General features: G+C 54.8%; 1 protein-coding gene across 4 annotated transcripts in view; it reads left to right on the top strand.

Annotated features, from left to right (window-relative positions):
* Positions 1-2,743: 2,743 nt before the first annotated feature.
* The window catches only part of LOC144933455 (RNA-binding protein Nova-1-like), a 34,515-nt gene continuing 23,611 nt past the window's right edge, over positions 2,744-13,647 (top strand). For 2 of the 4 annotated variants that reach the window (XM_078858214.1, XM_078858213.1), the window contains exons 1-2: positions 2,744-3,002; positions 7,765-7,908. In XM_078858214.1, the coding sequence (XP_078714340.1) occupies positions 2,783-3,002; positions 7,765-7,908 (364 nt within the window). In that variant the 5' untranslated portion in view covers positions 2,744-2,782. Of the gene's footprint in view, positions 3,003-3,610; positions 3,743-7,147; positions 7,461-7,764; positions 7,909-13,647 lie in introns of those variants that run through there. The other 2 variants (XM_078858215.1, XM_078858216.1) reach the window with 2 other exon arrangements.

The following is a 13,647-nucleotide window of genomic DNA, read 5'->3' as shown; positions in this document are numbered from 1 at the left end:
ACTACCGCTACACAAATGCTCAGATCAGACTCGGTGCCTGTGTTATTGTAAGGCATGCTTATGTGACTGCACATGTACGCCCGTGCGATTGTATGTGTGTGTGTGTTTTTGTTTTGTGGCCTCAAGGTGCGCTCTGGTGCTTTGTTATTGTTGGTGGGAAGCGGTAGCGTTGTAAAATTTCGATTTAAAGCTTCTTTCGTGACTGCAAGGATTCATCTTCTTGGTTCTTTCGGTAAAGTCACGTAGAATTGAAATAATAAAATAATAAAAGTGAAACATAACAAAATAAATAAACATAATAAAATAATATTATAATATAATATGCTTTATTTGTATTATTTTATTATTTCAATTCTACGTGACTTACCGAAAGAACCAAGAAGAGGTAGCGTTGTAGTTACGAACCCGGCGGACCTGAGTTCGACATCCCCCCCCGAGGTCAACATAGCCTTGAATTAATTACTTTGGTGCGGTGGGTAAATATCGGCATTGGGAAGACAAAGGCGGTCGCACGTGGTGCTGGCCACTCACCCCCCTCGTGTGCGATGCCCGGCCTTAATAGGTGCTCGCTAACTGCACTTGCTTCAACAAGAATCTGTTACAAAAGCCATAGCGGGGATCTTTGGATTGGTTTTGGTGCGTCTGTGTATGTGTGCGTGGTTGTTGAGTGTATTGGTTGAATGTGTGTGAGTGTATTGAGTGTGTGTGAGTGGATGTGTGTGAGTGGAGGAGGCTCGTGAAGGACGCTCGCTACTCGAGCAACAACGGAGGGCAGAGGAGCGACGCTCACAACAACGAGCAAAGCGCAGGGCGGAAAAAACTCAGCAAGTTGGCACAGTAGGGGGTAGAGCTGGTGGTGCATCTACCAGCAGTCATCTCAGTCAGCCAACCCATGGCACCTGCTGGGTCTGTCCCGAGACCTCCTGTCAGCACTTCACGTGGCAGCCTTAAAGTGCACCTGGCCTGGCACAGGCACCGTGGGGACGTCACCGTCACTTAGTGGCGAATGGCGGATATTGATATTGGTTCGTGTTGAGTGTTTGTGTGTGCGGTGCGTGTGTGTGTAGTGGTTAGCGCACTGCGCTATGAACCCGGAGACTCGAGTTCGATTCCCGCTCACAACACCAGTGACGATTATCTGAACCGATCCTGTGTCTCCCCTAGGTCGATTCGGCCTCAAATGAGTACCTGGTGCGGTGTGTAAACATCGCCACTGGGGAGACAAAGGCGGTCTAGCGTGGTGCTGGCCACCTACCCCCTCGTGTACCGTTCCGGCCTGCATAGGTGCTCGCTAAGAGCACTTGCCCCAACAATATGGTAAGGCTATACGGGGATCTTTGTCTTCATCTTTGTACACGTGGGTGTGCGCGCATGTGTTGCTGAAAACGTGAGTGGATGAGTAGGATACTTGTGCTTGTGTGTGAGTGTGTGAGTATGTGTGAATGGTTTGTGTGGTTGTCGATGTGCCTGTATCTACGTATGTGTTTCGTGTTGTATGTGGTGCGCGTATACGTCGGCTGTGGATGGGTATATGTGGAGAACGGTGGCGGAGTGGTTAGCGCGCTGCGCTACCAACTCGGCCAACCTGAGTTGGATTCCCGGCCACGGCTAACATCAGAGTGGCGAGTGATTCTCTGAACCGCCGCTGGGCCGTACCCTAAGTCGACTCAGCCTTAAACGAGTACGCTGTGGCGAAATACAGACAGGAGGTCAAATCAGTCCATCATTCATCACGGGTCGATAAAATCTGTACCACATTGTTGGGAAGCCGACTGTGGTTTTAACCGTGCAGAGAGTTGTCTCGTGTGTGTATATGCGTACAGGCCTAACTTGTATGTGTGTGTGTGCGTGCACATGTATGTGACCGTTGTGTGTACACGCGTGTGCCCTTTGTGTGTATGTCGAGTGTGCGTGGGGGGGGGAGGGGCGCGCCGTTCCCAGTGCAGCAACCGAGGAGCGAGAGAGAGTCGGGGGGGGGGGGGGTGAGAGAGAGTCATGGGGGGGGGGGGTGTAAGAGAGTAGGGGGGGGTAAGCGAGTAGGGGGGGTGTAAGCGAGTATGGGGGGGTAAGAGAGTAGGGGGGGTAAGAGAGTAGGGGGGGGTAAGAGAGTAGGGGGGGGGGTAAGAGAGTAGGGGGGGTAAGAGAGTAGGGGGGGGGTAAGCGAGTAGGGGGGGGTAAGAGAGTAGGGGGGGTAAGAGAGTAGGGGGGGGGGTAAGAGAGTAGGGGGGGGTAAGAGAGTAGGGGGGGGTAAGAGAGTAGGGGGGGGTAAGAGAGTAGGGGGGGTAAGAGAGTAGGGGGGGTAAGAGAGTAGGGGGGGGTAAGAGAGTAGGGGGGGGTAAGAGAGTAGGGGGGGGGTAAGCGAGTAGGGGGGGGTAAGAGAGTAGGGGGGGTAAGAGAGTAGGGGGGGGTAAGCGAGTAGGGGGGGGGTATAAGAGAGTAGGAGGGGGGGGGTAAGAACAAGCCAGGGAGGGCAAGCCCAGCGATTGTGAGCGAGCAGAACTCGGGGAGAGCGTCGCCAGCAAACAACGGGGAGAGATCGAGCAAAGCGGCACAGCCCCGCACAGAGACGCCCGCTGAAGAGGCCGGGCGACGGAGCCACACGCAGGGAAAGGGATAGAGAGAAAGGGGAGGGGAGCGACGCGAGAGAGAGGGAGGGGGAGGGAGGGAGCAGCGAGACAGAGAAAAAGGGGGGTTAGAGAGGGAGCGAGAGGGAGGGAGACGCGCGCAGGGAAGGAGGAGGAGGAGGGAAAGGAGGGGAGGGGAGCGAGGGAGAGTCGGCAGAATGAGAAGTAGCGAGCACGGCGCGGAGACACTCTCACAGCCAAGCAGCGCGGCAATGGCTTCAGTGCACAGCCCGCAGCACCAGCAGCAGCAGCACCAGCAGCAGAACGGCATGCACGCGGCTGCCGCGCAACTTGAGTACGAGCCCTCGGATTCGCGCAAGCGGCCCCTGGAAGCGCCCATGGAGGCGGGCAGCACCAAGCGTTCGAACACCAGCGGCGGTGAGTGCGCGCCGTGCCCCCCCCCCCCTGAACGGGGATACGCAACTCCGTCCACACGGCGTCTGTCCCCAGCCCCCCCCCCACTTCTTGGAGCCACAGGCAGGGCTATACGGGGGGGGGGGGTGGGGGGTGATTTTGACGTCCGTGTCTAAGGTTGCGCGTGTTGTTGCTGCTGCTGCTATTGCGCGTGCATGGGCGATGACTCGCGTGTAGGCAGGTAGGGGAGGTGGGGGTGCCTTGGGGAGGGACGATGGCAGGTGACAGGTTGCAGTGGCCGTGAAGGCGATAGGCGGAGATTGGTGGGTGAACGACGGGCTTTGGTCGGAGGTTGATAGGTTGAGGTGTGTTGGTTGCGTGTGGCGTGGGGAACTTGGTGGTGGTGGTGATGTAGCGGCGTGATGAGTCCACTTTGCCGGCTGTCGCAGCTACGGGAAGGGCCCACGAGCTTGTGTGGCGGGGGCCCAGGCGGGCGAGCTACGTAGGGAGTGGGAATTTGGACAGCCCCCCCCCCGATCTCATTCATTGCGCCAACCGTGTGTCCGTGTGTGTCCAGGGGGGGGGGCTGCGTGTTCGTTGTAAGTTGTTGAGTCGTGGGAGGTGACGAGGGTCGAGCGAGAGGGTATAGGGGTGGCGGCGAGTCGCGTGGTGGATGATGGAAGTGGATTCGATGGTGCCGGCGGGCGATGGAGGTCCACAAGAGAGGCGGGTTGGGTGTCGTAGAGGTGGAGATGCCTACACCGGTTTGTTAACCCCCCCTCGCTTTGAGAACCGTTTCACGTCGAGCCTCGGGAGGGACGGGGGGGTGGAGGGCAGTCAATGGTCCCTCCTCGTGTGGTGGTGTGTGTCTTTGTGTGTGACTGTGTGTGACTGTCTGTGTCTGTGTGTCTGTGTGTGTGTGTGACTGTGTGTGACTGTGTGTGTGTCTGTGTGTGTGTGACTGTGTGTGTCTGTGTGTGTGTGACTGTGTGTGACTGTGTGTCTGTGTGTGTGTGCCTGACTGTGTGTGTGTGACTGTGTGTGTCTGTGTGTGCCTGTGTGTGTGACTGTGTGTGTGTCTGTGTGTCTGTGTGTGTGTGACTGTGTGTGTCTGTGTGTGTGTGACTGTGTGTGACTGTGTGTCTGTGTGTGTGTGCCTGACTGTGTGTGTGTGACTGTGTGTGTCTGTGTGTGCCTGTGTGTGTGTGACTGTGTGTTTCTGTGTGTGTCTGTGTGTGTCTGTGTGTGTGTGTGTGTGTCTGTGTGTGTCTGTGGGCACCTTCTCTGCCCATGCCACCGCGTGTGCATTGTGCCACCGACCGCTCGTGCTACCGATGCCTTTGGGCGCCTTCGCGCGACGTTCCGAATCGCAACCGAAGCGCCGCATCCCAGAGGGATGTTCCCTGGGAGACTCTTTAGCGCTCATATTTCTCGCACCTCGTCGTCGGTGGGTTTTTTTTCTGGTCGCCGCGCGCGATGTGATGATCATTGCGGGGGGCTGCGAGGCACTGCGATTTTTCGCCTGTCATGGGACCGAGGTGTGACGCGCGGCTTTGTGTGACGGTGCTGGCTGTGATGGATGTGATGGTGCTCTTTGTGATGGTGCTGGTTGTGATGGATGTGATGGTGATGCTGCTGGCTGTGAAGGTGATGGCTGTGATGGTGATCTTTGTGTGGTGGTGCTAGCTGTGATGGCTGTGATGGTGCTGGCTGTGATGGTGCTGGCTGTGATGGTTGATCTTTGTGTGGTGGTGATGGCTGTGATGGTTGATCTTTGTGTGGTGGTGATGGCTGTGATGGTTGATCTTTGTGTGGTGGTGATGGCTGTGATGGTTGATCTTTGTGTGGTGGTGATGGCTGTGATGGTTGATCTTTGTGTGGTGGTGATGGCTGTGATGGTTGATCTTTGTGTGGTGGTGATGGCTGTGATGGTTGATCTTTGTGTGATGGTGATGGCTGTGATGGTGATCTTTGTGTGGTGGTGATGGCTGTGATGGTTGATCTTTGTGTGATGGTGATGGCTGTGATGGTGATCTTTGTGTGGTGGTGCTAGCTGTGATGTCTGTGATGGTGCTGGCTGTGATGGTTGATCTTTGTGTGATGGTGCTGGCTGTGATGGTGATGGTTGTGATGGCTGTGATGGTTGATCTTTGTGTGATGGTGATGGCTGTGATGGTTGATCTTTGTGTGATGGTGATGGCTGTGATGGTGATCTTTGTGTGGTGGTGCTAGCTGTGATGGTGATGGTTGTGATGGCTGTGATGCTGATCTTTGTGTGATGGTGATGGCTGTGATGGTGATCCTCTTTGTGTGATGGTGCTGGCTATGATGGTAATGGCTGTGATGGTGCTCTGTGTGTGATGGTGCTCTGTGTGTGATGGTGCTCTTTGTGTGATGGTGCTGGCTGTGATGGTGCTAGCTGTGATGGTAATGGCTGTGATGGTGCTCTGTGTGTGATGGTGCTCTGTGTGTGATGGTGCTCTTTGTGTGATGGTGCTGGCTGTGATGGTGCTGGCTGTGATGGTGATGGCTGTGATGGTGATGGCTGTTATGGGGATCTCTGTGTGATGGTGCTCTTTGTGTGATGGCTGTGATGGTTGATCTTTGTGTGGTGGTGTTGGCTGTGATGGTGATGGCTGTGATGGTGATCTCTGTGTGATGGTGCTAGCTATGGTGATCCTCTTTGTGTGATGGTGCTGGCTGTGATGGTGCTGGCTATGATGGTAATGGCCGTGATGGTGCTCGTTGTGTGATGGCGATGACTGTGGTGATCCTCTTCGTGTGATGGTGCTAGCTGTGGTGATCCTCTTTGTGCGATGCTGCTGGGTTTTTTTGTGATGTGCCTTTCTGTGTGATGATGCGATGGTTGCACCCAAGCTTTCCTTTAAAATGATGGTGCTGGCTATGATGGTAATGGCCGTGATGGTGCTCGTTGTGTGATGGCGATGACTGTGGTGATCCTCTTCGTGTGATGGTGCTAGCTGTGGTGATCCTCTTTGTGCGATGCTGCTGGGTTTTTTTGTGATGTGCCTTTCTGTGTGATGATGCGATGGTTGCACCCAAGCTTTCCTTTAAAAAATAAAAACAAGGCTTTTACTCTCAATGGGTTCGATGGTGCCCAGCGTGTGAGATAACGCCGCTCTTGACGATGTTTTACGTGCGATGGTGTTCGATTTGCGATGGTACCCCACGCATGACTGTTACCTGGTGTGCGATGGGAATACGCCTTGCATGAAAGTGCTCTGCGTGTGATGGTGCCCCTGTGTGTGTGTGTTGGACGCGATGGCGCTGTTGGGGGCGCGCGCGCGCTCGCGATGTCGTGGCTGATGATGCCGATGATGCCGGCGGCGGCGGCGGCGGTGGTGATGGCGATGCGGCTGCCCACGGTATGCAGGGCACGTCCCGCGCACGTGCGGAAAGCGGCGAGCGGCAGCGCTGCGAGATAAATTGGGGGGGGGGGGGGGCGACTCGACTGCGCTCATCCCCTGGCTGGCCAGGCGGTCCGCGCAGTCGCTCCGTGTGACCGTGGACGATCGGGAAGGGGGTTCGCTGGCACCTGCGTGGCCCGCATTTTTTTATTCGCTCGCTCGCTCGCTCGCCATCCATCCAGTCCACCTTAATCCGTCCACCGATTCGTGAATCTGTACAATTATTCCGACGTCAATTCAGTCGCGTTCCCATCGGTCACCCTCCATCCATCGATCCGTGCATTCGCTCCGCACGTTCGATCATCGTTCGATCATCGTTCTAGCCGTCCATCCGTCGATCCCCTCCTCTCCTTCAATCCATACACCCATTCCTCCTCCATCCGTCCCCTCGTCCGTGGCATTCAATCATCCACTCATCCGTCCACTCTTCCGCCTTCTGCCGAGCGAGGTGTCGCGTCGCGCCGCAGTGCCTGCAGGCAGGCATCTCTCCGCTCGTGCGAGAGACTCTCCCGGGTGCTCGCGTTCCCTCGTCTCTCTGCGCTAGGGGCAAGCCGCGTCGTGCGAGGAGTTTGCGTTGCCGTCGCGGGGCGGTGAAGCGTCTACGAGACGATAGCGATACACGGCTCCACATGGGGCGCGTTCCGGTGTCCGCTCTCGGCGCGCGCGCACCCCGCGAGTGACACCCGCGCGCGTCGGCTCGGCGCTTTAAGGTGCACGCGTTTCTCTCCGCGTCTGAAGAGGCGGTTTCTTTCATTATTAATCATCTTGCCGATGTCCAAACAGCCGCAATAGTTCGCGCTCGCCCTCGATTACGTTTAACGCGGGAGCTCTGCCGGGTTCCACCGCCACCGAGAGAGGACCGCAGATACAGCAGCGAGACACGGAGACAGGGTAGAGGTGACGGATGCCCGAAGGAACGGAGCTGTCTGTAGCAGCTTAGAGCGAGCGTTTGGCATCGCCGTGACACTCGCCACGACACTCGCCACGCTGCAACAAGAAGAGAATATTCAGCGCAGCGGAAGCTGAGCAATGCCATGTTCCAGCATGGATCAAAGTGAGAGCGTGGGTTGTGTGTGGCGGGCGTTCTTATTGTGTCCCCGTGTTGCAGTGTCACATTTGTATTATTATTCAACTGCTGTTGTAGGAGACGTCATTATTATACTGCTTTGGTAGAAATCACCAACAAAGCAGTGTCTGAACAATCTATCTGCCGCTCTCCCCCTCTGACTTGCGTGCCGTCCGTCTCTGCGAAGGGCACCGATGCCAAGTGGTAGCATCGGAAGTTTGCCCGCCTCGTGACAGCGGGCGCTCATTGCTCCACCTTGCCCCCCACCCCACCCACCCCCGTGCCCGCACAGATGATGGCCAGTACTACCTGAAGGTGCTCATCCCCAGCTACGCCGCCGGCTCCATTATTGGCAAGGGCGGCCAGACGATCGTGCAGCTGCAGAAGGAGACCGGAGCCACCATCAAGCTTTCCAAGTCCAAGGACTTCTACCCAGGTGAGGCCCAGGTAGAGTGCTGGTTGGGGGCCCCCGTTGCCACGCCAGCGCCACGCGCCGTGAATGAATCCCCACTGGTAGGGCCGCGTCTTCTCGCAATAATCGTCATGTTGCTCAAAATAATTAATTTTGCGCTGTCACAACAGCCAAGCAAACGTGTAATGATATGTAATTTTCCAAATTGCTGTTTGTGCTGATGCGCTCGCATGCGCCAACAGCGGTGGCGACGAGCTGCTGCTTGCTCTCTCCACCCCGCGCGCTTCTGCGGCGAATGCACCCGGCCCGTCTGCTGACAGCGGGCCTGTAGGGCTTGTGTCCCTTTCATGTGCCTCGCCGCCACCATGGGTGCTGTTCATGTCTCACGGCTTGGTTTAATCTGGATTAGGCTCCCGCGAAGGGAACGCTGCTCGCCTTTGGCTTGCCATCACACGCGGGTTCATGTGACTCGAATTCGGCGAGTCTTTTTAGTTTTGTTCTTATCCACGACGCTTGAGTAGCGGGCTAGCTCTGCTCACCGATGCTCCCGTCTTGTCGGCCGAGCGGGTGTGAGAGTGCAGGAGGGGCCTGTTCCCCAAGCACTGTGGTCACAATGCTATGGTGTTGATGTTATCACGCTGGAGGATGAGACCAAAGAGGGTGAATGAGCAAGCGAGTGGTGTGTTTTGGTCCGGGTGGCTGGGCTGGGCAGGGGAGGTGCGATAGAGGAGTTTCCATCATTTGGGGCTGTGAGGCAAGATTGGAGGTGATTTCAGGGAGTTTAGAGGGGGCATTAATTCTAGATTTGAATCTTTCGTGACTGCAAGGATTCATATTCTTATGTTTTTTCGGTAAAGTCACGTAGGTAATTTTTTTTAATTTAAATTAATAAAAATAATATAAAATAAAATAAAAATCATTACTTGATGAGAGAATCTCTCATTTACTTGATACAGCAAGCGTGCTGTGACGGTTCCACCTGAAGACGGATGCTTGTGTGGCCTCCGAAACGTCGTGATTTTTATTTTATTTTACTTTTATTAATTTTATTTTTTAAAGGGGGCATTTGGCGGATGCAGGGTGGTCTCTTGATCTGCGTCGACGATGTACAATCACACGCGTGTACATGAGCCCCGGCTCTCAGGGCTCTGCCTCTGCACGTTTTGCTTACTGACCACAGTTTTATCAGCCCTGGAGGGGCAGTGAAATGTGGAACACATGTTCAGAGTCATTTTGTGTTTTCACTTGACTTTCACAAAAAAAAAACGCAATCCCGCTCTCGTTGCGCTCAAGTACGAATCCCGCGCTAAAGAGCCCCACTATCGTGTTCTTCCTGAAGCGCCGTTGCTCCCGGTCGTGGTAGGAAACACTTCCCCTGCCAATTACTGGTGGAATAGACTGGACTGGTGCGGTAATTAGGTTACATGAAACGCGTAATCTGCACCCACGAATGATGCCAAAATAATGACCCCAATTGACCGAAAGTGACTGGCCTTGCTCGTGGGATCCTGAGGGCCTGCCTCTAGTCGGGCTCTTAACCCCCTCCCCCCCCCCCCCCGGGCCCTCACGTCGACCGGCTCATCCGGGGTGTCAGCTCCACGTTTTGGAGGCCAATGGGGCAATGTGTGCGTCGGCACCGAGCTGAGGGGGTCGCTTGGCTCGCCGACCGAGACCCCACGTTGTCCCGCGAGGTTTCGCCGTGCCTCTGTGTTCCACACGCCGCTCCATATTTGATATATGCATCAAGATCTGGCCCTTTTGCGGTCAGCCTGCTTCTGATGGATTATTGTTGTTAATCGTCATGTCGCGTGTCTTCATTTTTCTGTGTCCTTAGCGACGTGCCTTTTATCACAGTGTGCCGCTTGGATTAACCTCCGTTCATTGTTAGGGCTATGCATTTTTATTTAATCTATAACGTCATCGTTACCTCTAAGGGCCCTTTCAGGCCTACGAAGGCTTTGTAAAAATAGTAGTTGTAATTATAATAATGATGCGTGAATATTTGCCCAGTCATGTTAATTTTGTTGGAGTTTTGCGTTAAAAGGTATTTTATTAAAATGGATGATGATACTCAATCCGACTGCTATCAGTGCACGGATGACTATAAGTGGCACTTTGAGGTGCCATTGTTTCACATAGCTGCACGTTGCAATCGTTAGATTTGGACGGGGAATGAAAGCTCAATTGGGACAAATGTCGCTTCGATATTGAGTTGTCGGTTGGTGTTGGAATCATTGTGTTTGATGTAACTCGGCTCTCTGTTGGCCTCTCTTGTTTATCTGCTCTTCGCATTTTTATTCCAAGCAATTTTCGTGAACATGGCCCGGCAAGCCAGTCTTAAGTTTCAACTCCCTTCTCTTCCAATCAGTTAGATTGCTCCGTCTCCTCAATGTCCTTTCAAAGAGAGGGCTTTTCCTGCTGAACCTGCGGAACATTAGCACAGTGTTTATATGAACTAACAAAGTACATGCACGGCCCCCTTGTGAATCCACTGCTGGATGAGGGTCTCCGTATGCCGTGCACGTCGTGGGGGCTATTTAACCATACTTCACCACGCGGGTCAGCAGGGGTTGGTGTGGGCGGGAAACAGAGGTGGGGGAAGCACAGAACACCAACATATCTTGCACTTTGCTCGACTGCCCACCACTTAGTCCCACAGCCTTTATCACCTGCTATGCATGGTGGCCACTCATCTAATCACCACTATCCAGGCTTAACCTCCGGCTTAGCTGCTGAGATGTGATGATAACAGGTGCATCCCAGGATATTTGGTCATAGGCTGATAAATAACAAAGCCCTGCTATATCAAAGTTAGAGTGCTGCCCCATTCAAAGCGAGCATAGGGCGACACGCATCTCTGGGTTTAAAGTCCCTATTTATATGGAAGGGGCCAGAGTCTACCCATAGGACATTTTGTTGACTTCCCGCAGATTTTTTTTCCCCCACCCACAGTGGTTCCCTATATAGAAATGTGGAATGTTCACGAGCACCACCCCATGCCCGTGGTGAGCGTAGAGGCACGTGGGCTTGACGTACACGTTCCCCATAGAACACGTCCTTGAAAGGGAGCTTGGAAAAAAAAGATCCCAATCCTGATTGCGGCCCAGCTGGAGGAGACGAGGCTTCTCCTGGACAGAGATGGCGCACGCGGGAATAGTGACTTATTGGCGCAGTCAATTCAAACTTAGCAACTGTCCAAAAATGTTCGCGTATTGCTTAATTCGGTTACATCACATATTCAGCAAAATCGCCCCCCCCTCCCCTCCCCCTTACTGGCAGACTGTAATCGTCTGTGAAACATAACACCTCCATGTTAGCCTTGTGCTCTCGGGATGGCAGGACGACCAATCGTCCCGAATTATTATTCAGCGATGTTTCCGGGGAGCGAGTAACAGCGGACGGGTCGGGTCAGTGTACGTTCCATTCCGCAAAGTTGTCCACCGCACACGCACAGTGGAGTGTCGTTCAGCCTGCGTTTGCGTGCAGAGGTATCCACGCCGCTGCCTGGCAATCTGGCGAACGCCTTGCGTGGGACGGATTTGAGTTTCCACCCGTTCGCGCCGAGGTCGCTGGCCTAAGGAAATGTGCTTATCACCAGTGGGGGTCGAAGAGCCTCCAGGGTTGCTTCCTCGCTTTGTTCGACAGAGGCCGTGCGCATTGTTTCATTTCCACTTCCCCCCCATCCCCTCACCTCCCGCACGGCTCGCTCTGCCTTCCGGCCGGCACACGCGTGTTCGGCCTAAATAAGAAAGGCTTTGGGAGCACGCAGAAGGGGAGCCAGCCCCGCGTGTGCCGCCGTGCGTCTAACGTGACGCACGGCGGAGCCGCCCGCCGCTGCTCTGGTTCCATCGTGCGCCACAGATGGTCTTGGAAGTTTCACGAGCCAGGAATGCAGATTGGGCCAATATTATTATCTCGTATAAAGGGAGGCCTTGTTTGTAAATTGTATCTTTTGATTTAATAAAAAAAATGACACATCGTATTCGAAATGTTGTGTGTACATGTATCGCCATGCTGTCAATCCGCTGCTGGATGAGGACCAACCCATGCCGCGCGGTGTCGTGCGGTGGACATTGTATTGCCGACTTAAATTGAAACGCTTTAATTGAAATATTTTTAGACTCGAGCTGTCAACCATTCGGCTTGTTTTGATTTTGGACTCCTAACTAACCGCCCATGAAACACGAGCGCGCACGTCAGTGTTCAGTGGCAGTCTGCGCAGGTTATTATTATTTTTTTTTAAACGTCAAAAAGTTGTGCACTGTTTTGACAGCTCTCCCATGCCCGTCCGTGCGTCCTTGCGTGCGAACGAGCTCACGTTTTCGCCCGCACAGGTGCAAAAGCCAGCCCCAGCCCTGGCACGCTCCTCATCGCCTTGCTGCAGAATTGTTTTTGCCGCCAAGTTCCTGCTTGCATGCAGGCCACATGTAAATGCGGTATCATATCGAGTCTGCGCAGATGCAAAGTGACGCGTGCAGCTTGATAGATGCTGGCGGCGCGGCACTGCTCTCGCTGGCTGCAAGGCGCCGCGACGTTGCTTCCCATTACTCCGCGGTCACAGGAAGCGCCGCCGTGATTATCTTGACACGTGACTGCCGTGCGGGCGGCGCAACGATCGAGAGGGGAGCGGGCAGCCGCGACACCGCTTGAAATTGGGTGCGCGCACGAGTTGGATCCGAGGGAGGATAACAAAATCCCAAACATTACACCCTTACTGTAATCATCGTGGCAGAGATTTAGACGAGCGCTCAAGCAAGAGGCAGCAATGCAAGGATCGACCTAATTAGGGCTTTAGGAGTCTCGGTGTGAGGGCGTGGGAGCTCCCCCGGACTCGAGGCAATTGCCTCGTTTGGAAAGTGATGGCCGTGAAGTCCAATTTAGGGGCAAGGGAGCAGAGCTGTGGGTGGCTCGGGTGTTTTTTTGTGCGGAGCCTCCAGCCACGGAGAGAACGGGGTCCTTACTGTGCCGTGTTCGTGTTTTGCACGCGTGCGGTGTACGCAGCGAAGTATTCGGCTCAAGACGTAAGAAATGTAAAAGGATAAACACTATATAAAAATAAATATATACACAAAATATATTTCATTGTAAACAGTCGTGAGCGAAATTGCACGTTGGCAAGCGCATGGCTGCGCATTGGAGGGGGAAGCCCTGAGCCGCAGGGAAGCCCTGACGCTGCAGGTTTTGCTGACGGCTGAGACCACCTCAGTGCACAGGCCTCGCGCTCGCTCGCCCACTCCAATCACGACCCACAATGAGGTCCTAAAGCTGCTCGATCCCTCCCCCTGTCTCCCTCCGTCTCCCTCCCCCTGTCTCCCTCCCTCCGTCTCTCCCCCTCCGTCTCCCTCCCTCTGTCTCCCTCCCTCCGTTTCCCTCCCTCCGTCTCCCTCTGTCCCCCTCCCTCCGTCTCCCACCCCCTCTCCCCCTCCCTCCGTCTCCCTCCCTCCGTCTCCCACCCCCTCTCCCCCTCCCTCTGTCCCCCTCCCTCTGTCCCCCTCCCTCCGTCTCCCTCCCTCCGTCTCCCACCCCCTGTCTCCCTTCCTCCGTCTCTCTCCCTCCGTCTCCCTCCCTCTGTCTCCCTCCCTCCGTCTCCCTTCTTCCATCTCCCTCCCTCTGTCTCCCTCCATCTGTCTGTCTCTCTCTGTCTGCCTCTCTCTGTCTCTCGTGCGCATGGTAGATGCCGGCAGATAGCTGCTTCTCCTCCTCCTACTACTCCCCATTGCTCTCGTCTTGGTAGAGCCCCCCCCCCCGACTCACCAGGGGGGT

Source organism: Lampetra fluviatilis, chromosome 7 (assembly GCF_964198595.1).
Source record: "Lampetra fluviatilis chromosome 7, kcLamFluv1.1, whole genome shotgun sequence".
In the NCBI taxonomy this organism is placed as follows: domain Eukaryota; kingdom Metazoa; phylum Chordata; class Hyperoartia; order Petromyzontiformes; family Petromyzontidae; genus Lampetra; species Lampetra fluviatilis.
This window is presented reverse-complemented; position numbering and strand designations above follow the sequence as displayed.